The following is a 27,122-nucleotide window of genomic DNA, read 5'->3' as shown; positions in this document are numbered from 1 at the left end:
CGCTGGCGGCGCGCGTCACTGCCCTCCGCAGTATCGCAGGGCTGCCCCAGGCTCCTTCGGACCCTGCAGCCTCGATGTCCTTTCCCCGGTGCGCTTTGTTGTGGGCTTGGCTCCCGGCCGGGCGCCAGGCTGGCCACCGGAGGGTTGTCTGCTCGCATGCCCTTCGCGCTCACTGTGGGCCCTTTCCTGGGGCTCTAGGGCGCGTCTCTGCCCTTGCAGCTTTCTCTTCCTCTGAGTCCGGTGGCTCCAAAGCCCCGAACACATCCTTGTTCGTTCCCCTAACTGTGAAGCCTCAGGGCCCCCGAACCGATGGCGACGTCGGGGCCGAGCTAACCCGGCCTCTGGACAAGAGTGAGTGAGCAGGGCGGCGGGGGTGGTGTGTACCGGGCAAAGGAAAGCTCTCGCCCCTTCCTCCTGGTGACCCGAGGACCCTTCGAGCGCAGTCGTCGTGCCTGGCCGTGTCTTTCTCCGTGTCTGGTTTGCGAGTCCCCTCAACAGTTGGGGCTGCGTCTTTATTCATTTTTTTAAAAAAATTCTTTTATTGGTACATTTTAGGTATGCAGTACGTTTACATTTATCATTGGGTGCTTGTACCTGTACATGATGTATCTTGGTTATTTTTTTCCCCATTACCTGTGCTCCCTTCATCCTCTCCGCCCTTACATAGACCTTCATAGACCTACATAGACCTTACATAGATTTCGTTTCCATTTTTTTTCTTTTCTCATAATTTTTCCTTTTCCTTCCCTTTCCCCTTCCCCTCCCACTACCCCTACACTTTTGGACCTTTTCCTATTTCAAACTATCAGTTATTCTTTTTAATCATTTTAATTCTTATTTACACTTTCATTTTATCACACTAGAGAAACTATTCGGTATTTACACATGTGTGTCCTATTCACTTAAGAGGATGGCCTCAATATGCTTCCATTTATCTATAAATGTCTCTAGTTTCCTGTTCTTTATGGCTGAGTAGTACTCCACTTTATAAAAAAACCCCACATTTTCTTTATCCAGTTTCCAGTTGATGGGTTAATTCATTTTTTTTTTTTTTTTTGAACCGGGGATCGAACTCGGGTCCCTGCGCTTGCGCAGCAGGGGGCGAAACCACTGAGCTAAATCCCTGGCCCAAAGGGTTCATTCTTAACATCCTGCTCCAGAATGACCTTACCGCTTTCACTGTCTGGAGTGGTTTAAACCCTCGTGTTGGGACGTTTCAGCCCCTGACCCCCAGCTGGTAGGAGATCTGCCACTTTTTTCCTGGCATTATTCTTCCTCTCCGGGCTCCCAGAGTATTATCTCCGAAAAAGGGGAAAGAGATGAGGCAGTTAAAGGTCAGAGGAGAACTTTCAGGATTCTTTGTCATTGCCTGGGCGGGGGAACAAACCTAACACCGTGAAGTCTTATGGTGATTGTCAAGAGGAAGAAGACAGGTCCTGGTCACCTTTCAAGAAACTTACAGTCTTGTGAAACAGGTGAACATGTGAATAATCCATTGTAATACAAGACAGAATTTAATAAAGATGTCTTTGCCAAGGTGGGAGGTACCTAATCACCGCAGGCTCCAGAGTGAATGGCAGTGAGTTTTGTCCCCAGAACTAACTTCGGTTAGATTTGACAGAGAACATTTCTTCATATATCTGTTGGGCATTTGTATGTCTTTTGAGGAATGTCTGTTTAGGTTCTTTGGTTATTTTTTTATTTTTTATTTTTGGTATCAGGGATCAAACTCAGGATCTTGTGTTTGCAAGGCAGGCGTTGGAACCACTGAGCTAAATCCCTGGCCCCTTGGTCATTTTTAAAAAATTGAGTTATGTGTTTCCTTGCTATTATGCTGAGTTCTTTATATATTTTGGATATTATCCTTTTATCGGATGTATAGTTTACAAATATTTTCTTCCAATCCATGAGTTCACTTTCATTTTTAATCTAGCTGACTCTTCTTTATTCTTTAAAGTAGCTGAAATTCTGCCTTCTGATAGCAAAGGTTAAGTTTCTAGACTTCCCTAGCATCCTCTAGTTCCTCTGCTGTGACACTCATCACACTTGTAGTTGCTTGATCACTGATTGTTTTCATACACCAGATTCCATATGAGCTTCAGGAGAGGGTGGCCACAAGTCACTGCTGTATCTCTTTTTGACACATTCACTCAGTACAGTGTATACTAAATATCTACTGTGTATCAGGCACACTGTACTAGTCACACACTAGGTACTCTGTATGTATGTGTGTCCATGTGTCTTACCTATCTGTTTATTCTAGTTTATTGTAACACATTTAGTCACATGGCTGTAGATTGACTATGACTGAAAAGATGTTCATATTTGTGAGTCATACAGTACTTAACAGACTGGCCTAATTTGCAACTTACTTGACCTTTCCTAATTGGTACAATGAGAATAATGTTTTCTCTGCTTGCATGTCTAGATTGTGAAAACCAACTTAATGTGTTTGGCAAAGCTCTTTGAAAAGAATAAGATGAGCAAATATAAACTAGTATCACTTGTACTAAACATATTCTTTTTGAAAAGTGGAATTAAAAATTGCTGGGTTGTCATCCTGAGTGTGAAACCTGGAAAAACTATGCCCTTAGGGGGCTGGGGATTTAGCTTAGTGGTTCCACCGCCTCGCAAGCACAAGGTCCAGAGTTCGATCCCCTGTACCAAAAAAAATAAAAACAAAAACTATGCCCTTAGGGACACAGACAGTCTGCCCTACCTATATAATAAATTCATGGGAGGATTTAGCCAAATAATTATGTGTTTTTAAGTTATTGTACAACTGAGGGATTTTTTTCCTAAGCTGCTTTCTCCTTAGTGTTAATAGCTGGTATGAATTTTCTAGAGGATGATTTACACCCATAATCAACTGCCTTCACCATAACAGTGTTTTTAAGCCTTTTACTTTGTTGCTTTTTCATAAAGGGCTGTTACAAATGAAAAATTTAAGCGTTCAAAAGTTCTAGTAGTGAGGCCCTCAACCCCCTAAGTGCTGGGAATAAAATTCAGGGCCTTGCACATGCTAGGCAAGTATTCTACCACTGAGCAACATTCCTAGCCCACAGCTACTTCGAATAGCAGTGTGGCCCTCCTCTTCCTGGGAATGTTGGCTAAGCTGGAAGTTTTGGGTCATCTCAAACGGAGTAGTAAAGGGGGAAGGTTGCACCCTGGCTGTCCATGGCTGGCAGATACATCAGCACATGGCTCATTCTGGTTGTTGGTTGTTTGAAACAACAAAACAGCTAAAGGTTAATTTTTTTCAGTGCTATTTGCATTGTTAATATTTTGCAGTTATTTAAAAAAAATTAATAATGAATTTTAGAAATTCTTTTGGATAAAATACTGGTCCAGAGAAATCTCACTTTTTTGTATTATTGTTATTACTATTATTATTTTGAAGTAGTCTTTCTATGTTCCGGGCTGACCTTGAACTCCCCATGTAGCCCAGTCTGGCCTCAAACTCACTCAAATCCTAACACTAACCGTAACCCTTTTGCCTCAGCATCCCAGAGTGCTGGGATTACAGGTGTGCGCCCCACCACATCTGACTGTGTAATAATTAATTTTTAAAAAAACAGCTTTATTAAAATATAATTTATAGGGCCGGGGATTTAGCTCAGTGGTTCGGGGTCCCTGCCTCGCAAGCGCAAGGTGCTGAGTTTGATCCCCGGTACAAAAAAAAAAAAAAAAAAAATATATATATATATAAAAATTTACAGACCAAGAAGTTCATTCTTAAAATGTGTAAGTCATTAGGCTTTAGTATATTTGTAAGTCTGTATAATCATCACCTTAATTTCATTTTAGAAATTTTCTTCACACCAAAAGAAACCCAGTATCTATTAGGAGTTACTTTCCATTTCGCCAGTCCCAGTCTTCTCCACCTACCCCCAGGTTGTCACTAATCCACATCCTGTCCCTGTAGAATTGCCTATTTTGTACATTTTATTGTTATTATTTTTGAGACAGGGTCTCACTACACATAGTTCAGGCTAGTCTTGAACTCAACTATGTAGCTGAAACTGGCTTTTTTTTTTTTTGGTATGGGGAGCAAACTCGGGACCTTGTGCTTTCAAGGCAGACTGCGCTTTCTAGGCAGACGGTGCCACCACTGAGCTAAATTGCTGGCCCTCAAAACTGCCTTGAATTCTTAGTGATCCTCTTGCCTCAGCCTGTAGAATAGTGAGATTACAGGCAGGTGCCACCATGAGAGGTTTGTACATTTTATTTAAATACTATAGTATGTGGTCTTTTGTGACTGATTTCTTAGCATAATAAGACAGGTGTTTGTTTTGTTTTGTTTTTGAGATAGGGTCTCACTATGTAGTTCAGGATGTCCTTGCACTTGTGATCTTTTTTGCCTTGGCCTGCCTACTGCTGGGATTACAGGTGTATGATACTGCATGTGGCTGAAACCTCACATTTTTTAAGCACTTAAATTAAGTATAGTAGCATGATTCTTACATAACATGGGAGTATTAGAGAAAATAGGTTAATTCTAAATAAATGTGATCTGTCTTTATTTATTTATTTATTTTGGTACCGGGGATCAAACTCGGGTCCTTGCGCTTGCACAGCAGGTGGCGAAACTACTGAGCTAAATGCCAGGCCCTATGTGATCTGTCTTTAGTTTGTATTGTGTTTATAGGTCAACAGAATATTCTTAAGCAATTGCATTTGCTTTTTCTCAACCTTTTGTCTGATTTTCACACTGTTGTTACAAAGAAACAATTACTTTTACTAAATACAAAGTAAAAGAAACCCAGAAGTACCAATCGTGGGGGCCAGGCAGCACTTGGACATTGTTGGCAGGTATAATGGCTAAAATCTTCATGATGGGACTGCAGTTTATTTGTCTCACTGCCAGGTATATGCGTGACTGTCCCATTTGGGAGCATAGGATGGGCCTATCAGGTACCAATGAGACAGTCATGCATGTACCACCAGTGGTTCAAGATGTGTTAAACTAGCAATTTTGAAATGTCATTATTTAAAACAAATTTCTGTTAGTGGGATGCTTTGTTCCTGCTTAATTTCTTAGATGACGGTTGAATATGTTGTGGCTGCATGAAAATGTGGTTGATAGGTAGGAAATACAGGCTATTTGGCTTTTTGTGTTTCACGAGCAAGTACTGCGTCCTCAATTTTGGCCTCTTAGAAATGCAGTGTGTGTGGCTGGTCATGTGTTTGTCTCTACAGAATGATAGCAGTAGTATTTTAACATGTACAACATTAGTGCAATCTTAGCTTGATTAATTTAAAATATTTTCACCTATAAAATTATCTGTTCATAGTGTTGTGTTAATTCAACAGGCTTCTAATTCAGTCTTTCCTGTAGCAGATTTCTCTGCTATTCCTCTTGAAATGCAGCCATCTGATTCTTGCTTGTGTACTTCTGGTTTTGTGAGACAACCCCTTTTTACTGTTCTCATTATAGGAAGTAGTTATGTAAATTCTGCTGGAATCTACTTCCCTCACCTCCACTGATCTGAGTTATGCCATCGAGAACAAAACAGAGTAATCTGTTCTCCCTAAAACCATCATCTTCAAAGCAAAATCATTTCGGTTCCATGAGTCATTTGCATAAAAACATGATGGTCTGGTCCTTGCTTACTGGCTTTGTTTCCAGGTGTTTTTAGCTGCTCATTGTTTGATGTACAGAATGGCTGTAAAGTACACAAAACATCATAATATCTAAAAGTGGCCTGATAAAAGAGGCTAGCTCTGAGCCTGTTGCACCTTGCCCATTCCTCTGCAGTGTAGCAGGGTTATCATATTGTTTGACTTTATTATTTTCTAGTCATTTCGTCTCACATTAATGCACAAATAGGGATCAACTAAACTTTCAGGTTTTTGCAATGTATATTAGATGACATCTTTACTGTTGTGTCTTCAAGTTTCATTTGCTTTTTGGACATTTTTTTTTTTTTTTTGGTACCGGGGCTCAAACTCAGGTCCTTACGCTTGCAGGCGACGAAACCACTGAGCTAAATCCCTGGCCCAGGACATTTTTCTAAAGTAGGAAGTATGTTAACATTTTTTTATCTTTCTTGTAGATGAAGTAAAGAAGATCTTAGATAAGTTTTATAAGAGGAACGAAATTCAGAAACTAGGTGCTGATTATGGATTGGATGGTAAGACCAATAACATCTTTCTAGAATTGTTGTATTAACTCTTAAAGAGTACAGTTTTGTCAGTATCGTGTGGCACCTCATGTGGCCTGGAGATAAGTACACAGTTGTGGCCTGGAGATGAGTCTCTGCCCTCTGCTTCTTGGCAGGAGGCTGACAAAACTCACCATAGCCCTCTTCGCAGAGAGGGGCTACGTAGTCGGCCTTCCTGTGTGTTGTACTAGGAGTTCAGTTCTAGCCCCAATCTCAGTAATCTAGCTGTCCTGGATTATTACCATAAGAATAATAAAAAGACACATTGAGTTTGTTGTGATTTGTATGTATGCTTTTAAAATGAGAACTAAAAACTAGGTTTCATGTGTTTTGCTTTTGTGTTTTCCGCAGCTCGTCTCTTCCACCAAGCCTTCATCAGCTTTAGAAATTATATTATGCAATCTCATTCCCTGGATGTGGACATTCACATTATTTTGAATGATATTTGCTTCCATGCAGGCAAGTATTTAGACAATTTAAAAAATCCTATTGGATATATTTTCTTTTTCTTCTTACTTCTCCAGCAGAGCTTACTTGTTTTAGAATATATCCTAGTAAGGTTCCCTGTAAATAATTTACCACTTTCATAGGAAGCCTTCTAGATCACTTTGCTTTTGCATTGGTCTTTTTTTTGGTACGGAGGATCGAACTCAGGACCTTGCACTTGCAAGGTGGGCAGCAGAACCACTGAGCTAAATCCCCAGCCCTTGGTTTTGCATTAGATTCCTCATGAAGTTAGTAAGTCCACATATGCCTTAAATGGGAGCCGTACTAGATGTTGGTGGTGCATGCCTATAATCCCAGTAATTGGGAGGCTGAGGCAGGAGGATTGCAAGTTTGAGGCCAGCCTGGGTTATATATTGAGGCCCTGTCTTAAAACACAAAAACACAAACCACAACAGACTGGGCCTTTTTCAGTCATCATCTGCTTTCTGTTGAACGTTAATATAGGCCAGATGAACCAAGATACTCATGTAATGGTACAAGATCCCAATGATGAATGTAACTGTATTTTGTACTGAAAATGTACCAATAAACTTAATGGGAAAAAAAAAAATATATAGGCCAGATGAAATGAGCTCTCATATGACAGAACTGATGCGTGGCAGATTCTGTTTCTGTCATAGATTGTTTTTCTCCCTTATATCAGAATAAAGTTATTGCTATATAAGAAAAAAAGGAAGAACATCATCATTTTATTCCCATGGGAAGTTTGGCTTTGGTTATAATTTTTCAATATGTTTAACTCTTAGATCTTTACCTTGTGCTAGACACTGAGAGAGAACATGGATATAAAGCAGAATGGGATGTGCCCCACTCAGAGCCACTAAGGTGTGGAGGATTCTAGCTGAGAAATCAGTTCACTTTCATGTTTTGTTTCTCTATGGTCTTTGCACATGGCTGGGGGCATAGCTTAGTGGTAGAGGGTGTGATTAGTACACACAAGGCCCTGGATTTGATCCTCAGCACCAAAATTTTTAAACGTTTACAATTTCATGTCTCTTCATGTAACTGCAGGCTTTCACTTAAATGATGTGTCTAGATTGATTCTTTTTTATTCAATGCTAATTTTACCTGTTTGCACTAGGGGAGTAGAATGCAGTGGTTGGCAGTCAATTTTATGTTTCCTTGAGTTGAGTTTGGATAACCTTTAGATTGCACATGTTAATGCATTGTTTTATTTTCCAGCTCATGTGGATGATTTATTTCCATTTTTCTTGAGACATGCCAAACAAATATTTCCTGTGTTGGAATGTAAAGATGATCTACGTAAAATCAGTGACTTAAGAATACCCCCTAACTGGTTAGTCTTTTCTTTGTGGATATGAAAATTTCAGTTTCTAGTTTTGGGAGACTACTGATTATTGTATTTTATTGTTTGCCAGATGGGTGTCTTAGTTACTTTTGTTGCTGAGACATAATACCTAACACCTACAACTTAAAGGAGGAAGGGTTTATTTTAGATTCTAGAGGTTTCAGTCCCTTGTCAGCTGGCTCCAAAGCGAGGTGGCATGGCAGAGGAGACAGAGTTCATGGTATGGTAGGCAGGAAGCAGTGAGACATCAAGGGAGTAGGAAGGATATATACTTCTAGGCCATGCCCACAGTGACCTACCTCCTCCCAACATCACACCCAGCTATAAACCCATCAGGAGAGTCCAGTTTCACACACCCATAATCCAGTCACCTCCCAAAAGCCCCACTTTTGAGCATGTGAGGCTTTGGGGGGACATCTAGATAGAAGCCATAAGATAAGGAGTTTGGTTTTTGTTATTTTTCCCTGAGAAAACAGGTAGTTAATTCTTTCAGGCAGTTGACTGGTATCTCTCTCTGATTCTGATTAAGTTTGGATTTACCATTTATTGGGGCAGATCTGTCTCCACCCCCCCACCCCCACCATACTGGGGATCAAACTCAGAACCTTGCACTTGTGAGGTGGGGACAGCACCACTGAGCTAAATTCCCAGCCCTATTGGGACAGATCTGAAGTAGCCCTACTTCAGGGCTTTGTCCTTAGGTCTGAGCTGTAGCCTTCTTGGTGTCTCAGCTGAATGCCTGGGTATTAACAAGCTCTTTCCCCCTAAGCTGGAATAGCAGGATCTCCTAGCACTTTGAGGCCTCTTTCAGACTCCGCTGATCTCTTGTGGTTTGCTGTCTTGTGGGTTTTGCTGGTTCTTCCCTCAGACATACTCAGTCCACCCTTGGTCAAGGACCCACAGGGAACCCACACAGACTTCAGAGCTCCCCTGCCCTGCAATCTTTCTGCTCTTCCATACTCTGCCCTTCAAATTCTAGCCACTTCATCACCTCTGAGCTTGATCTCTGCTGCTCTGGTCAATGGAACTTTGTTCTTTGCTTGGGTTCCACCTCCTGTGCCCTACTGGGCAATTAGGTCTCATCTCTAGCGTTCCCTTCTTTCAGGGATCACAGTCCTGCACTGCCTGTTGTCCATAGCCCCAAAGAATTGCTGCGTGTATCTTGCTCAGTTTTGTACTTGCTTACTGGGGGAGGGCAAGTCCACTCCTTAACCACTTGGTCCATCATGACTAGAAGCAGAAAACTCAATTAGACTTGCATAGATTGAAATTCAGAGGCCTGGAATATTTGTTTTTAAGATCAAATGTTTAGAGCTATGAGAACGATATGAACAGGTCTTTGAGACTTAAGCAGTTTAAACTTGTTTTTAGTAACTTATGAAGAAAAGAGATTGTACAATGGGGGAAATATCAAAGAAATTAATTTGCAGTTTGGATTTTCTACCTGCTAGTTAATGTCATTCTTGGAAATCAGTAATTATTTTAATGTGAATGTGAAACTAGATGTTTAGTTTTTCAAAGACTTGTGTGACTGTTAAGAGGGTATTTAATTTGGACCCCCATTGATGTCTTTGCCAGGATGGATTTTGAAGTTAATGGAACTAAGCTGTTTACCACTTATGTTTTAGGTACCCAGAAGCCAGAGCTATACAGCGGAAGATAATATTTCATTCAGGCCCCACAAACAGTGGAAAGACTTATCATGCAATCCAGAAATACTTTTCAGCAAAATCTGGAGTGTACTGTGGTCCTTTAAAATTACTGGCACACGAGATCTTTGAAAAGAGTAATGCTGCTGTTAGTATATTACCAAGTATTTCCTCTTCTTTTTTTTCCTTGTTCCTTTTCTTTTTTGAGGGTGAAAGTGGACCTGGGGAAAAGACATGTAGTAATTTACTGTTAACAAAAAAATTACCTTATTTCTATGGACCTAATAAACTATGACTTGTAAGAGGTACCATTGTTATATGTACAATTAAGAAAAGAAAAGATGCTGCCAACTGAGCTCTGAGAGGTCGTCAGTGGTTAAGATGCATCCTGATTTCCAAGGTACTAAAATGTGAAAAAAATGTACACATTAGAATGAATGAAATAAAATATTATAGAATGCTTCACATATGTAAAGAAATACAGAAGTGGGCGGGGATTTAGCTCAGTGATTCCGGCGCCTTCACAAGCACAAGGTCTCGAGATCCCTGGTGCAAAAGAAAAAAAGAAATACAGAGAATAGCATGCAGATAGCTTTAAATCCACTACCCTACTCCATTAGGCCCTAGCTTGCTTCATTTATTTTGTGTTGTGTGTTGGTGGATGTAACTGGGAATTGAACCTCAGGAACACTGAGCTACAGCCTCCACTAATTTTTAAAATTTTATTTTGAGACAAGGTGTAAGTTGCCTAGGTTGGCCTCCAGCTTGTGATTCTCCTGCCTCAGCCTCCTGAGTGCTGGATTTGCAAACATACATCACCATGACTTGCTTAGGACTTTTTTTTTTTCCAAACATAACCAGAGGTTATTTACCCGAAACCTGAAACATATTTATTTACCTGAGATGGGGTATTGCTATGTTGCCCAGTCTAGCCTCAAATTTGCAACCTTCCTGGCTCAGCCTCTTGAGTAGCTGGATTAAAAGCATGCACTAGTACACCCAGTTCCTAAAGTAGGATATTTACTATTGCTAGAATATTATTAATAAACAGTACATATTCAAATTTTGTCAGTTGTCTAATAACAATATACTGTTCCTATGTTCCTCCATAGGATCCTCTGCGAGGTCTTACACTGTATTTGTCATTCCTGTAGTTTCCATTGATCTGGAATAATTCTTTGGTCTTCCTTTGTCTTTTATAACCTTTACATTTTGAAAGACTACAGGTCATTAGGGTTGTAAACTGTTGCTCAGTTTGGATGTGACTGATGTTCCTTCATGATTAGATGCAGTCCTGTAGAATGCCACCATTCCAGTTTGCCTGGACTTTCCCAGATTTAACACCAAAAGTACTTTATTCCGAGGAACCCCTCAGTCTCCAGCAAACTGGGATGGTCAATTACCCTAATATATCCTGATGTTGGTTCTTCTCAGGGAATGAATTACATGAAGAGGTCTTTACATTCTTAAATTTCACTTAATAGTGTTCTTGAATATAGAAACAGTTCGTGTTCATTTTAATAACTAATAGCATAGAAACGTACAGTTTAAAAGTGAAATTACCGATGAAATTACCAGAAGCACAAATTCTGTTGCTTGAGGATTTAATGTTATTTCTGTTTATCTATGTTATGTAAAAGAGTAGCTTTTTATTTTTTTCTTCTTATAGAAAAGGGAAAACATTCGGAATGTTGTATTTCAGCTATTAAATACATTTGATGATAATGGAGAGAATACAGTATTAAAATCCAAAATTTATTTTTGCTATTTTCTTTCTTTCATTCCTTTCCTTTCCTTTTCCTTCTTTCCTTCTTTCCTTCCTTCTTTCTTTGGCTTTGCTGTGTAGTCCAGGTTGATCTTGAACTTGCTTGTTGTTTTCAAAGTAGAAAGAAGTCGAGGTTTCTTTTTGTCTTTCCAGGGTGTGCCATGTGACTTGGTGACAGGTGAAGAACGTGTGACAGTTGTGCCAGATGGGAAACAGACTGCCCACGTTTCTTGTACTGTTGAGATGTGCAGTGTTACAACTCCTTGTATGTATATCCCATTTAAAAACTATAATTCTGTAGTTTTTATTTTAAAATGCACTTGATATATTTCATGTTTTTTATTGTGAAAAAGCATTAAAAAATCTAGAACAAGAATAGTTCAATGAATATCTAGAACTTGCTACCAGTAAACATTGTGTCATGCTTGCTTCTTTTTCTTCTTCTCTTGTATTTTGGTTTTTGAGACAGGTTCTGGCTGTGTAGTTCAGGCTGGCCTTGAACTCAGTGGTAGAGGATGTGCTTGGTATACACAAGGCCCTGGATGTGATCCTCAGCACTAAAATTTTTTAAAGTTTATAATTTCATCTCTTAGGCTGGCCTCAAATTCATGGTGATCCTCCTGCCTCAGCCTCCCGAGTGCTGGGATTACAGGCCTCCGCCATCATTCCTAGCTTTTGCTTTTTCTTTCTTGTGGTACTGGAGATTGAATCCAGGGAGCACTGACATACATTCCATCCCTTTTTTATTATTTTATTTTGAGACAAGGTCTTGCTAAATTTCCCAGGCTGGCCTTCAGCTTTTGCTCCTCTTGCCCCTGCCTCCTGAGTAGCTGAGATTATAGGCATGTCCCACTGTGCCAGGCTCATGCTTTCTTCTTAGTGTTTATTCCCTTTTTCTCTTAAGAGAGCTGAAATGGGTTTTTTTTGTTTGTTTTGTTTTGTTTTGTTTTTTTGGTACCAGGGATTGAGCTCAGGACCTTGCACTTGTGAGGCAGGCACAGTGCCACTGAGCTACATCCCCAGCCCAAGAGAGCTGAAATGTTAATAAGTATAGTGCCAGTTTTCTTTGTGCTATTCCCCACATTTCCTCTCCACTCTTTGGATCTAACTGCTGTCAAGTATTTGGTGTGTATGTTTTTTGGCTCTTTTTATATCAGTAACATATATTGCCTAGTATGGATTGTTATGATTTAAAACATTATATGATGATCATATTGTATTCCTGTTCTGCAGCTTTTTTATTTCACGTTTTCAGATCTAGTTTTGTCGAAATATCTGTACATATAATTAAAATTTATAGTCATTCTCCCAATAAAGATTGTTTAGGTTGTTTAAAGTTTTTCTCTATTACAGACAGTGTTACATGAAGTTCTTTGTAGGAATTGCTTTCTTTTTAGTTTTTTTTTTTTTGGTACCAGGGATTGAACTTGGGTCCTTGTGCTTGTGAGGTAGGCAGCAGAACCACTGAGCTAAATTCCCAGCCTCTTTTTAGTTTTTTGAGACGGGTCACACTGTGTAGCTCAGGCTGGCCTCGAACTTAACAGCGGTCCTCCTGCTTCAACCTCCCAAGTGCTGGGATTATAGACATGCGCAACCACGCCCAGCTGAACTTCTTTTTAAATAGTTTGGAAAACATTTTAAATGAAAATTGACTTTTTTCTTATATAAGCCATATATATGTGTATATATATATATATTTTTTTTTTTTTTTAATATATATGAATTTACTTATTTATTTAGCAGTGCTGAGGACTGAAGTCAGGGCCTCAAGCATACTATATAACTGAGGTATTCTCCCAGCTTTGTATCTTCAGTTTTGAAAAAGAAAACCCAAAAAACTATATGCGCAAAGAGAAGAAAACAAATATTCTGTACTGTACATAATCTTGTCAGTCTTACCTGTCCAAAATCGTGTTAATTGGGCCGGGGATTTAGCTCAGTGGTTACGCCGCCTGCCTCACAAGCGTAAGGTCCTGAGTTTGATCCCCAGTACCCAAAAAAAAAAAAAAAAAAAATGGGAAGAACAAAATTGCATTAATTAATCCCATGCTATATATTTTATAGACTTTTTAATATATATATTTTCATATTATGTATGCATAATAGTTCTGTGTACCTTGTGGGTATATATATATCAAGCAAAATAGGAATTGTACTTTTTTTTTTTGGCACCAGGGATTGAACTCAGGACCTTGTGCTTGCAAGTAAGGTATGGTACCACTGAGCTAAAATCCCCAGCCCAGGAATTGTACATTATTAATTGGTAGCTCACACTTTTTATTTTAGTAATCAACTTTCTGAGTAAATGGATAGTTGTGTTTTTTTTTAAATCAGTGTTGGGGGCCCAGGGATTTAGCTCAGTGGTTCCGCCGCCTGCCTTGCAAGCTTAAGGTCCCAAGTTTGATCCCCGGTACCAAAAAACAAAAAAACAACAACAAAAATCAATGTTGGGGAGAGGGAGGGCTCAGTGGTAGAGCCCATGTCTAGCATATATGAGACCCTGGGTTTGATCCCTAACAGTGTGAAAAAAAATTTTAAAAATTTAAATAGTACACATTTACAAATCAAAATACCATCCTGTGTGCACTCACTCTCTCTCTCTCTCTTTTTTTATTTTTGTGGAACCGGGGTTCAAACTCAGGACCTCAGAACCTCAGGACCTTTCGCTTGTGAGGCAGGTGCGGCACTGCTGAGCTAAATCCCCAGCCCACTGTGCTCTCTTTTTTCTAGTCCTGTTTGTGTATATCCAGATATGATAAGTAATTTTTTTCCAATACACATATTTTTGACTGTGCATGTTATTTAAGTCATTTTTAATGTAATGGTTTTTCACTATGAAATTTCTTTAATGTTCTCAATTCTTTGGTGTTTGGGGAAGAAATTAAACATCCATAATTTTTTTTTTCCAGTACTGGGGATTGAACTCTGGACCTTGCGCTTGCCAGGCAGTCGTGGTACCACTGAGCTACATCCCCAGCCCTAAACATATATAATTTACAGAGAATAAAATAATACATTTGGAAGCAATTTGGCATTAGAAAATAAAGCGAGACACTAATTTTTGCCAAAGTGATAGGTTTAAATCCCCTAAGAATGAGGCTAGCTAGGGCCTCAGGATTATACTGCCCACTTCACTTTCTGTTCTTGAGTGCTACCTGGTTTCTTGTTGTAGGGAAGCTTCATTAGTAAACAAAGGCCACTCTATTCCTTGTTTTAGAGGCATAGCTATTTGCCTTCTTTGTTCCTGTATAGATGTGGTAGTTTTTATGAGGCAGATTTTCCATGTTGTCTCTGAGGTTGCAGAAAATAGGATAAACCACTCAATTGGGAGGCAGCACAATCGACTGGTTAAAAGCATGATCTTTGGAGCCAGATTGCCTGGGCTTGAGTTGCATCCCTACACGTACTGTCTGATTTTGCTAAGCTACAGTTTACCCTTTTGTCAAATGGATAGAATGATAATACTAATCTCATAGGTTTTAGTGAAGATTAAATGAAGTATGGTTTTAAAATATGTAAAACAAGCCTGTCAGAAAAGAGGCACCCAGTAAGTAATGGTGGGTGCTGGTGGTGATGATGAAAGCTTGAATCTTGATGTTGAAGATTATTAATGATACTTTTTAAGTAGATGATATTGCTCACAATGGCTCTTTTATTTTCAGATGAAGTGGCTGTAATTGATGAAATTCAGATGATTAGAGATCCAGCCAGAGGATGGGCCTGGACCAGAGCACTTTTAGGTTGGTGATGTTAGTGCTGTTAAACCTGGGCTTTATGATATCTGCACTGAGATTTATTTATATTTTATGTTGCTAAGTAGTCCACTAGATCCTCTCTTTCTGACAAAAGTCAATCAAAAGTCAATGAAGTATGAGTTGTTATTATAATTATTATTATTTTGTAATACTGGGCATTGAACCCAGGGCCTTATGAGTACTAGGCAAGCATTGTATCATTGCACTACATCCCTGGCCTTTTTTTCTCTTTTTTTTTTTTTTTTGAGATAGGCCCTGGCTAAGTTGCTCAGGCTGGCTTCAAACTTGAAATCCTCCCGCCTAAGCTCCTGGAGTAGCTAGGATTACACGTGTGTGCCACTATCCCCCCTAAAATTTTTATTTTTTATACTTTTAATAACAGAAAATTCACTTTTCCTGTTATAAAATTAACATAATCATGTAATTAAAGTTAAAATATTTAAGCCTTTGGGCTGAGGAAGTAGGTCTGTCATACAACTATAGGTTCTACCCCAGCAATGCAAAAAAAAGGTTCAAATCTTACCATATTCATACAATCACTAGAAATGTTTTGGTATGCTTCATAAGAGTCTTTTTTCTTATTATACATGTGGTATTTTGAGAACATATAGTTTTATATCTTGCTGTTTTTCAGTTGTGTGATTTCAGACATTATTTCATACACATTAGTGTGCTTATGTAGTCTCTATTAAAAACAGTACTGTAATTTGTTCCATAGAGTTGAACTTTTCCTTCTGTCTTTAATAGTACTGCAGTAAAAGAATAAGTAAACAAAAGGTATTTTTACTATATAAGGATTGCATATTTAATTATGAACTTTAAAATAAATATCTAAATTGTACTTTTATAGGACTCTGTGCTGAAGAAATCCATTTGTGTGGAGAATCTGCTGCTATCGACATGGTCACTGAGCTTATGTACACAACTGGCGAGGAAGTGGAGGTACTGGAGTAAATACTTCATTCTCGGGGGCAGAGCAGCTATCCCAGGGTACCTAGGCTTCCTAAGCTCAAGAGAGTGGCAAAATTAGAAATTAACCAAAAGAAATGTCATTTTTTTGTAGTTGACCCACTTGTACATATTTTTGATTGAACCTCATGATGTGAAGTTCTGACAGAGTAGTCATTGCACCTAAATCTTTCTTCACAAAATCTTTTGTGGCTTCAGCAGATTGGTTTAGAATTAAGTAAATAAGGACTGTTGAGTTTTGAGACCTACAACAAGTTTGTTATTTTCTTTCTTTTTTTTTTTTTTTTGTGGTACTGGGGATCGAACTTGGGTCCTTACGCTTGTGAGGCAGGCGGTAGAACCACTGAGCTAAATCCCAGGCCCAAGTTTGTTATTTTGAAACCTTTATATGTCATATATGCAGCATTTGGTATTCATCTAATTATCAGTTTGGTTTTGCTTTACTAGAGTTCTATAATAAGGTAAAGAAATACTTTAAAACTGCTCATGTTTTAGTTTAATGTTCAGCCTTCAGGGAGAGATAGTGAAAAGTAGTGAAAGGAATTCTCGATTTTAGTCTGGACCTTGCTGTTCCTTAGTTTTGCATTGTGAGACAAATCATAGAAACCTAGAACTGTAAAAAGCTTATGACCTAATCTTCTGTTAGATTCTCTTTTACTTTTCTGTAAAATGGACATGACAGGTAATAGCTCTTCTGAAGTTATCACATTGCCATGAAATCAATTTATGTGAAAGTACTTTGAAAATGTATAAAACATTGTATAATATGTTATTAAGTTTAGAAATGCCTATAAGAACTAATGGTAATACTTATAAAAATTAATTGAATTTTTTTGTTCCCTTGAAATATGATGGTACTTATCAGTTTTTTAGCTACTGTTTTGCTTTGCAGGCTTTTTATTTGTTGGTCACAAGAAGTTGACTTGGAGATATTTTACCATTTCATACCTTTATTGCAGGTTCGAAACTATAAGAGGCTTACCCCCATTTCTGTGCTGGATCATGCACTAGAATCTTTAGATAACCTTCGGCCTGGGGACTGCATTGTCTGTTTTAGCAAGAATGATATTTATTCTGTGAGTCGACAGATTGAAATTCGAGGATTGGAATCAGCCGTTATATATGGCAGTCTCCCACCTGGTAATTTTTGGCTTTCCTTGTGACTGGATAGGAAATCTTTGGTTATAAGCCATATAATGTGTTTTATTGTCTTTTTTTTTTTTTTTTTTTTTTTTTGGTACGGGGGATCGAACTCGGGACCTTGCACTTGTGAGGCAGGCTCCGGAACCACTGAGCTAAATCCCCGGCCCCATATAATGTGTTTTAGATCGTAGAATAAGTATTTCTAAGTTTACCTGGTGGAAATATTTTTTCCTTATACCCCTTGTAATTTGCTATTATTAGACTATATTTTAAATACTGAGTTTTGATTTTCTTAGGAAATGTCAATTAAAATATGGACCCAGTAATGTCCTTCAAATTGTACTCCTGGAATCTATAATAACTGCCCTGGTTTATGGTAAGGGTAGTGTGGGGACTGGGTTGCTGTATGAGGGACAACTTAAAGGAGTGAAAGTAAAGGATAAGTGAATCTTTGAGGATGTAAGCAAATAAAGTTTGAAACAATAAGTTTTATCCATAAAAATGAAAAGATCAGGGTGTGAGGGTATCTAAAATATACTTAGCATGATGTAGTAAAAGAAGGAGAGCACTCATTTAATATAAACTGTTCTATTTTAGGGACCAAACTTGCTCAGGCAAAAAAGTTTAATGATCCTAGTGATCCGTGCAAAATCCTGCTTGCTACAGATGCAATTGGCATGGGACTTAATTTGTAAGTAATTTGTGTTTTGTTTTTGTTTGATACCGGGGATTGAACTCGGGTCCTTGTGCTTTTGAGGCAAGCGTTGGAACCACTGAGCTAAATAGTAATTTGTTTTTAATAAGTGTGGCTAGTCAGTGGATTAGATGGCAGTTTTTTATTACTCAGTTTTCTAACTGGCATTAATTACTAAACACTTTGATTTAAGAGAATGGGTAGTATAGTATAGATTTGGGCTTTATCTTTTCTTCTTTTTTTTTTTTTTTTTGGTGCTGGGGATTGAACTTGAGTCCTTGCGCTTGCGAGGCAGGCAGTGGAACCACTGAGCTAAATCCCTGGTCCTGGGCTTTATCTTATACCTGTTGAGGAATAAAAAGAAAATATCATATAATGCTAGGACTTTTGAGTGCTGCCCTCTATTACTGCTGTCACTTTGTTTTCAGTTTCTTAGTCAGCAGGTGTCCAAGTGCCTATCATTCATGTAGGGCTGGCCATTATCTCTAGTGGTAACCAAGTTAAGGTGAAATATTCTGTCCTAGGTAATGAAGGCAGCTATACCTTTATGAATCAAAGAACTATTAGCTACTCTGATAGCAGCTTTTTAGTCACTATATTACTCAGACTGATCTCAAATTCCTAAGCTCATGTAATCCTCTTGTCTCAGCCTCCCAAGTAGCTGGGACTACAGGGGTGCAACACTGAGCTCAGGGCAGCCAACTTTAAAACAGTATGAGAGGGCCGGGGATTTAGCTCAGTGGTTCTGCTGCCTGTCTCGCAAGCGCAAGGACCCAAGTTCAATCCCCTGTACCAAAAAACCCCCAAAAAACAGTATGAGAAAACTTTCTGTAGGTCATTGATAAAAAGAGCCATTTTCTATAGCTTTAGTAAGGTATAATTTATGTACCATACATTTCACCCATGCTTAATGTGTAGTTTGAAGATTTTTAATGAATTTACATAATTGTTAAAGCATACTACCTGTAGAACAAGAATTACCCAAAAAAGTCTTTTTCTTATTTTTCTATTATTATTATTTTTATTTTTTTTTGGTACTGGGGATCGAACTCGGGACCTTGTGCTTGTGAGGCAGGCGGCAGAACCACTGAGCTAAATCCCTGGCTCTCTTTTTCTTATTTTTTAAATATTTGCAAGATAGCAAATGAGCATTTCTATGATGACCCAAGTGACAGAGTCTGTGGGATCACTTTTATTTCTATTTCAGGAGCATAAAGAGAATTATTTTTTACTCCCTTTTAAAACCCACTATAAATGAAAAGGGAGAGAAAGAAATAGAACCAATCACCACCTCTCAAGCCCTGCAAATTGCTGGCCGAGCTGGCAGATTCAGTTCACAGTTTAAAGAAGGAGAAGTTACGACAATGAATCACAAAGACCTTGGTTTATTGAAGGATATTTTAAGTAGGCCTGTGGATCCTGTAAAGGTAAAGTGTAAGATGTTAATTACTACTTCTGTGTGGAGGACAGGGATACACCCCTCACCCACTATTCTGACTCCTGGTTCAGAGTCTTGGAAACAGAATAAGCAAAAGAAAACTGTGTGCTGTGCAAACCATATCAAGAGAGTCCTCTGTTATTGTTTTGGAGAGGCACAGAGACACCTTGGTCAGAGCGTAAGTGGTATATGTGAAAGATCTAGATTGAATAAATTTAATTGACCTGATTTTCCTTTAATTTTTGCTAGAAATATAACAAGTGGAGATAAAGGGACACGGGTGCTTCAGGTGGGCACACAGCTTTGAGGTGTGATTGGAAAATACAGTGAATATTTACATTTTTAAAAAATTATTACATGGTGGTGCACACCTATAATCTCAGTACTTAAGAGGCTGAGGCAGGAGGATTGCTGTGAGTTCAAGGCCATCCTGGGCTCCACAGGGAATTCAGGGTCAACCTGAATTACATAGATCCTGTCTCCAAAAAAATTATTACAGTAAAAGACATTGCCACTTATCCCTTTCAAATACTCCCCCCTCACTTCTTTGTTTTGGTACCGCAGATTGAACTCAGGCCCTTGTGCTTGTGAGGCAGGCGGTGGCACCACTGAGCTAAATCCCTGGCCCATCCCCCTCACTTCTGACACACTGAACTCATCATTCTCGCCACTTTCTGAAGCTGTTTTGAAAGTTCATTTTCTTATATATCTTTTTTTGTTTGTTATGTGAGGCACAGTCTCGCTGTGTTGTTCAGGCTGGCCTTGACTTGCTGTGTAGCCCAGGCTGACCTTGAACTTGCATTGATTCTCCTGCCTTAGCCTCCCAAGTGCTGGGACCACAAGTATGTGCCACCACACCTGGCTTGTGTACGTCTTTAGTTGCACTATTGTGGCAGCCTTGATGTCCTGAATCGATTTGAAACATTTACCTATCATAGTCATTTTGACTTTGGGGAAGAGCCGAAGGTCATGTGGTGCCAGATCAGCTAAATAAGGTGGATGAGAGGGATTAATGACAGTATCTTTTTTACTATAATAAATTTTTTTTTTTGTACCAGGGATCAAACTCAGGACCTTGTGCTTGCGAGGCAGCCATCGGGACCACTGAGTTAATTCCCCACCCCTACTATAATAAATTTCTAAAGTTAAGGTAGATGGGAAATCACTGTAATGTTTTTATTTGACAGAAATTGCTGGCAAAAAAAGAAACTGCTGTAAATTGGTCGACGTGTGACCAAAAACTACAGTGAATATTTAAATTTAAAAATTTATTACAGTAAACAACATTGCCATTAACCCCCCTCAGAACACTCAGAATACTCCCCCTCACTTCAAACACACTTATCCCATTAGTCTTGGCAATGTGTCTTTCAACCGTAGTAAGATTTAAAAAATTTAAACATTCATTGTATTTTTTGATAACTCCTTGTACTTCCTGTGAGCATTTCTTGAGACTACAATATATAGTTAAAGAGATAAGTGATCTCCACTTTAGAAGTTTTCTCATGTCTGTGTGTATATATGTCAGTTTTATTGCCCTGATTAAAGCAACTGGGTTCTTTTTGTTCATTTTTTTTTTTTTTTTTTTTTTTTTGGTACCGGGGATTGAACTCGGGTCCTTCCACTTGCAAGGCAGGCGGTGGAACCACTGAGCTAAATCCCCGGCCCTTTTTGTTCATTTTTATTCAGCGGGGAGAATTGCGCTTGATCTTAACCAAAAGGCTGAGAAGTGATGAGTATGGAGAATTGAAAGTTGGAAAATTGTTTTATCTTGGAAAGCATTTTCTGGTACTCCATCACGTCATAACAGGTTTTAGAAATACGATTAAAGTATAAGCAAAAGACTATTCAATGAGTATAATCTGTCATTTTAACTATATCATCTCATCCATTTTTCTGATAAATGGTAAAATGCTATCTTTTCCTCCGCTCAAATTCTTGGCAATAACTCATTTGGTGAGAGCTTAGTGTGAACATAGAACTTTGTTTTGAAATAATTTAAGAAACTGTTCCTTAAACATAAAAAACAAAAGCAGTTCATGCTTGTCTTTTCTTTTAATTTTACTAAAGGCAGCCGGTCTTCATCCCACTGCTGAGCAGATCGAAATGTTTGCCTACCATCTCCCAGACACAACACTTTCTAATCTCATTGTAAGTGGAAACTCACTTTTAGATCTCTTCTAAAAATGTTGATGTGGCAGACAAGTACTGGTCCACCTCACAGGCATGAAAGGATAGTCTGTTCGTGAAGTTTCTGTATGTGAAATTTTATCTTGCAGATGAAAATTTTCTTTCAGAGTCTTTTGGGAATTTTGTCCTGAGGAAGTATTTCAGGCTAAGGAAGAAGGCTGTGGGGAAAAAAATCTCAACTTCAGGAGGCAGCGAATGAATCAGGCCCTTCTGGAAGACTGTTATGGATTAAAGAGATTGTCTCTTATGGATTTGAGTACTTTATTCAGTAACTTCATATATCCTTTTCCCCCTAGGATATCTTTGTAGACTTTTCACAAGTTGATGGACATTATTTTGTCTGCAATATGGATGATTTTAAATTTTCTGCAGAGTTGATCCAGCATATTCCATTAAGCCTACGAGTGAGGTATGTGTTTTGCACAGCCCCAATCAACAAAAAGCAGCCTTTTGTCTGCTCTTCACTATTACAGGTAAGCCTTTATCTTTGTGGTATTTTGAGTTGTTTCAGATTAACGTCTTCTTCCCCAGTAGTACTTTGTTATTCAAAAGAAAACACTTGGGAGAATGCCCAGTATTCTGAGACTTTATAAAAACAGAAACTTTTTTTTCTTACAGATAATTTTGGAGCAGAAAGGAGCCCTTGCCTTATATTTGAGCTTATATGGTAGCCACTGTGAAGAAACTAAACCAAGCTAAAAATAATTAAACTACTTCATGGGAGGGCATTTTCCCTGATGATAGATCTTTTTTTTTTTTTTCTTTTGGTACTAGGGATCAAACTCAGGGCCTTGTGCTTGCGAGGCAGGTGAGGTGCCACTGAGCTAAATCCCTGGCCCCAAAAGATCTTTTTGATGCTAGAGATTGAACCAGGGCCTTGTGCGTACTATGAAAGTGCTCTACTGCTGAGCTACATCCTCAGCCCTTTTTTAGGAATTTTTTTTTTTTTTTTTTTTTTGGTACCAGGGATCAAACTTGGAACCTTGAGCTTTTGAGGCAGGCAGTGGAACCGCTGAGCCCCCGGCCCAGCCCTTTTTTAAATTTTATTTTGAGACAGGGTCTTGATAGGTTGCCCAAGTTGGCCTTGAACTTGGCAGTCATCCTGCTTCAGATTATAGGCCTGTCCATGCCTGGCTGATGATACACTTTTACCTTGTTCATGTTGGGTAGTGTAATTTGGAAGGGAGGGGAATTAGGGTTGAATAGTGGCAACATTATTTGGTTTTCTTAACTGTAAGGCACTGGTCCATTGGTTGCTGTTTGTGAATACGATGCCACCCCCCTTTCTTTAACCCATTTGTGTAGGGATGTAAATCTCTGATTTCCAAGGTCACAGGATGCTGGGGCATGGTGGGGGGCGGGGGGACAGTGGAAACTAAACTGAGGTGAGCTGTTCTCTCACACGCCCTGTTGCTTTCCCCTGCCATGTCTTCTCTACCCCACTAAACCCAGAGGCCTCCTGTTCTCTGAAGACTCAGTGTTGGCCTTTCCTCTGTATGTCTTAGCACTCTGCATACTAGCTCTATTCTAATCAAATCTATTTCTAAATTTATTTTAAAAATTTTAGAAGCCATAATGCATAAATGCTTTCTTTTTGTACAGAATTAAAACATTACAGGTAGATTAAATTTGGCTACCAACTCCCAATCTCAGTCTCTAAAATAATTGCTATTATTAGTTAATTTGTACCCTTTTAGACCTTTTCTGTTATATCTGGCTCATACACTTACAGGTAGAAATTATGGTTTTGTTATAGACGTGTTTATCCCCATAAATCTTATAATGAATTATTCTGCAGTGTGCCTTTTTCTTTTTTTCTTAACAATGTGTGTAAGAGGTCTTCCTTGTCCAGGTATATACCTAGAAAGTATTTGTTGGAGTTTTAAGAGGACTTGAGAACTCATCCTTGACAGTACTGCTTAGCAGGTTAACATGGTCACATTTTCATCTTTCATGGCTACTTTCTTGGTATTTATTAAATGTAGCAGAAAGCACCAGAATGAATTTAATAAAAATATACCATTCTTTCTGGAGATGTAGCTCAGTGGTAGAATGCTCGCCCAGTGTGTGTAAGGCCCTGAGTTTAGTGCCCGGCAACCCCCACTCCCCATAAATAAATAGCAATCTTTAGTTACAGTTGGTCTAAAATGGTCCTGCCTCTCTGAAGTGTTGGCCTTGTTTAGGTTAAGCATTCAGAGACAATTTTCCTTAATTAGGAAATAAAACATTTGAAATCAGCTTTTTCTTGAAGCTAAAGAGGCTTCTTGCTTGAGGGACTGTATGCAGTTGTGTTCCTGTCTTCTCTAGCGTAGGTGATATGTCAGAATGCCTCCTGTCTTCTGGAGTGCAGCATGGGTTTCACAGCATGTTCCTCAGCTGTGTGTTGTGGTTCAGGATGAGGGCATGGTGGTCTCATTATTGATGAGGGAGCTGAAGCACAGAGTGGTGGCCTGCCCAAGGCACATAGCTACTACGAGGCAGAGTCAAGATCGACTTACAATCAGCTTTGTACCAAGTTACTTAAGAGTTTCTTTTTTTGTTTGTTTGTTTGTTTTTGGTACCAAGGATCGAACTTGGGACCTTCCCCTTGTGAGGTAGGCGGCGAAACCACTGAGCTAAATCCCCGGCCCAAGAGTTTCTTTATATTAAGAGAGAACACTGAAAAGACATGGAAGCTCATCTTTGAGGTTATAGGACTGTGACATGATAGTTCCATGATGGAAGTGAGAGTCTTCAGGATCTGCCTGCCCATAAGTCACAATGACAGTTAATTGAAAAATGATAATTAAAAGACTCAGGCTCAAAAAAAAGACTCAGGCTCTGGAAAATTAGTCTTTATACAACTTCTGAGGCACATATTACTGCCCTGGATTTGAAAAAACAAGGAAGTCATCTTAAAAAAAACAAAATACAAAAAAAATCCTTTTAAAGAATTAAATGTTTTTTAAAATATAGGAAAGTATCAAGGAGGAAAGAAACCAGTCTCTTGAAATATAACCACAGTTAATATTTTGTTGTGCTTTTTTCTTCCTAACCACAGACTTAAGGGAATTCTGATCATCTTTCCAAACTCCTTCCTGCTTTTTCTTTCAGTTTGCCAGGCAGTATAGCAGAAATGAGCCCCTGACCTTTGCGTGGTTACGCCGATATATCAAATGGCCTTTATCTCCACCTAAGAATATTAAGGACCTCGTGGATCTTGAAGCTGTCCATGACGTCTTAGATCTTTACCTGTGGCTAAGGTACCAACCTTTCTCTTTTATGTGCTCCGTTTTTCAAATAGGGCCAACCAAAGATTTTATGGGTGTTTTTTCCCCCCTCTTTTAAACTACAAATGTATTTGCAAGATACTCTATGTTTATTTTTCATAAAGGCATTTGACCCTGGCTTATACACATTCCAGAAAAGATTTGGGAAGTTCTTGTAATTTTCATTAACATAGCCAAGTGAGACAGTCCGTGAGACCCTTTACTCAGAGGGGACCTTGGCCTAAACCTTCAGTGTCACCTGGGAGCTTTTTAGAAATATCAATCTCAGGCTCATCCCAGACTTACCACATTTTGCATCGTATATAGGCAGTCACTTGTGTAGCATTTGAGAAGCCTTGCTTATGTCTGCCTGGGAGAGTATCAGTATTCCCTGAGATAGACTACTGACCCCTAAATCCAATGTTCCCCAGGTGTGTTGGGGCAAAAATAATGGTTGAACAAGGGCACTGAACAGAATTTTCAGAAAGAGAACATCTGGAATTAATCAGTGTGAAGATGTAGGCATGTCATTTAAATTAGTCCAGAGTTGTTGCTGTAATGTGTTGTGTCCTTTTCTCAGCTACCGATTCATGGATATGTTTCCAGACGCCATCCTTATTCGAGACCTTCAGAAAGAATTGGATGGTATTATCCAAGATGGGGTGCGCAACATCAACAGACTGATTAGAATTTCTGAGTCACAAAAGCTTTTGAATCTGGAGGGCTTGTCAGCAGGGAGCCAGGCCCTTTTGTCAAGAACCTTAAAGGGCCAAACTAGAAGGATGAACATCACCAAGGCTGCAGGGAGAAAAACTGCTGAACCAGCTAGCCCTGGCAGTGAGAAGATAACCCTTGCTTCCAGATTGGTGCAGCAAGGACTCCTCACTCCAGACCTGCTGAGGCAGCTAGAGAAAGAGTGGTTGACGCAACAAACTCAACAGGGCAAAGAAAGAACAGAGTCTGGGACCCAGTTGAAAGGCCCAAGAAGAAAGAAGAAGGAGCCCAACTCTGATTAGCTTTTGTTTTTTAAATTTTGCAAATAAAAACCTATTTTAAATCCCTTTTGTGCATACATATTTGTTGTCTGCTGTAATGTGGATGTCTTGTATTGGGTTTTTGCACAGAAAAATGAACTCTTTTTTTTTTTGGTACCGGCTGTCTAACTCAGGACCTTGTGCTTATGAGACAGGTGTGGTGTCACTGAGCTAAATCCCCAGCCCCAGAAAAATGAACTCCTAAAGATGATGAAATTGCTCTTTGTTTCAACCTTTAAAAAATACTGGAATGTCTTAGAGGTTTTATTTAAATCTTTATATAATGACCATTTGTAAGATAGCACTGAGACATTGACTGCACTTTAAGGAACTCTCCATGGAAGTCAAAACAGATTGGTGAATTGTTTGACCCTTATGTGTCCTGCCCCGTTGCTGAGGATTTCAGGGGTGGAATAGTTTGGCAAACATCACTGTCTATTGTAACCACATACTAGAGGCTGCTCTGGGAACTATGCAGTAAGCAAGACAGATTCCTGCTTTATTTTGGAAGGAGACAGGCACAAGTTTAACAAATACCGTTCATTCTGTGAGAGCAGGTACTGTGGTCTGTCTAGTTCACTGCCATGTCCACAGTGTCTACACTATAGTGGAACCACAGTCAGTCTTTGTGAAATGAATGGATATAATTACAGGGAACAATATTAGAAATAGGATAAGCTGGCCATGGTTGCACATGCTTGTAGTCTCAGCCACTCAGGAGACTGAGATGGGAGGCTGAGATGGAAGGATCACAAGTTTGAGGCCAGTTTGAGCAATTTCGGAAGACCTTGTCTCAATATAATAAAAAAGGGCTGAAGATATAGCTCTGTGGTAGAATGCTTGCTTAATATGTGCAAGGCCCTGGGTTTGATTCCCAGCTCTGGAAAGGGAAAAAAAGAGGGAAAAGAATGATGAGGGGCAACAAAAAGCAGCTTTAGATGCAGTGATTGTTCCTGTCCAAAGCCAGTCTGATGCATAGTGACCTCTCTTTGTTCAACAAAGTTTTTAACCCTGCTTAGAAACACAATTAAAAGGAGTTTAAAGAAGTTAGAAGGAGTTGAACAGAACTGGTTTCGCCGTTTCTCATCACTACCAGCTTTGTGACCTGGTGCTCACTGGGCTTACTCTCTGTCTCTGAAGAAGGTGGACAGTAATGCTTGGTGGGGAGGTTGAATGTGATAAATGGGGCCAGCTACTGTTTTATAAATGAACCTGAAGGTTTGGGTCTGTTCTGGCTGTGAATTGCACTCTTAGGTC

General features: G+C 39.2%; 1 protein-coding gene across 3 annotated transcripts; it reads left to right on the top strand.

The window, feature by feature from the left end:
• Supv3l1 (Suv3 like RNA helicase) lies at positions 1-25,892 on the top strand. Of its 3 annotated transcripts, none has more exons than XM_004846180.3 (15): positions 1-351; positions 6,057-6,134; positions 6,516-6,623; positions 7,854-7,968; positions 9,609-9,777; positions 11,548-11,659; positions 15,057-15,134; positions 16,000-16,091; positions 17,078-17,258; positions 17,859-17,952; positions 19,163-19,382; positions 21,464-21,544; positions 21,880-22,056; positions 24,677-24,825; positions 25,412-25,892. In XM_004846180.3, exons 1-15 carry the CDS (start codon positions 75-77, stop codon positions 25,845-25,847), a joined length of 2,367 nt encoding a protein of 788 aa, XP_004846237.2. In that variant the 5' UTR covers positions 1-74; the 3' UTR covers positions 25,848-25,892. The 3 variants fall into 3 exon arrangements, with proteins under 3 accessions (XP_004846237.2, XP_021115163.2, XP_021115162.2); XM_021259504.2 differs by having other exon boundaries at positions 4-88; XM_021259503.2 differs by having other exon boundaries at positions 59-1,475.
• Positions 25,893-27,122: the final 1,230 nt, after the last annotated feature.

The sequence above is a fragment of the Heterocephalus glaber genome, unplaced genomic scaffold, assembly GCF_053883595.1.
Source record: "Heterocephalus glaber isolate CG9 unplaced genomic scaffold, H.glaber_assembly_v1.0 deba00001497, whole genome shotgun sequence".
NCBI lineage: Eukaryota > Metazoa > Chordata > Mammalia > Rodentia > Bathyergidae > Heterocephalus > Heterocephalus glaber.
Note: the sequence above shows the minus strand (reverse complement) of the source record. Positions and strands in the feature narration are given on the sequence as shown.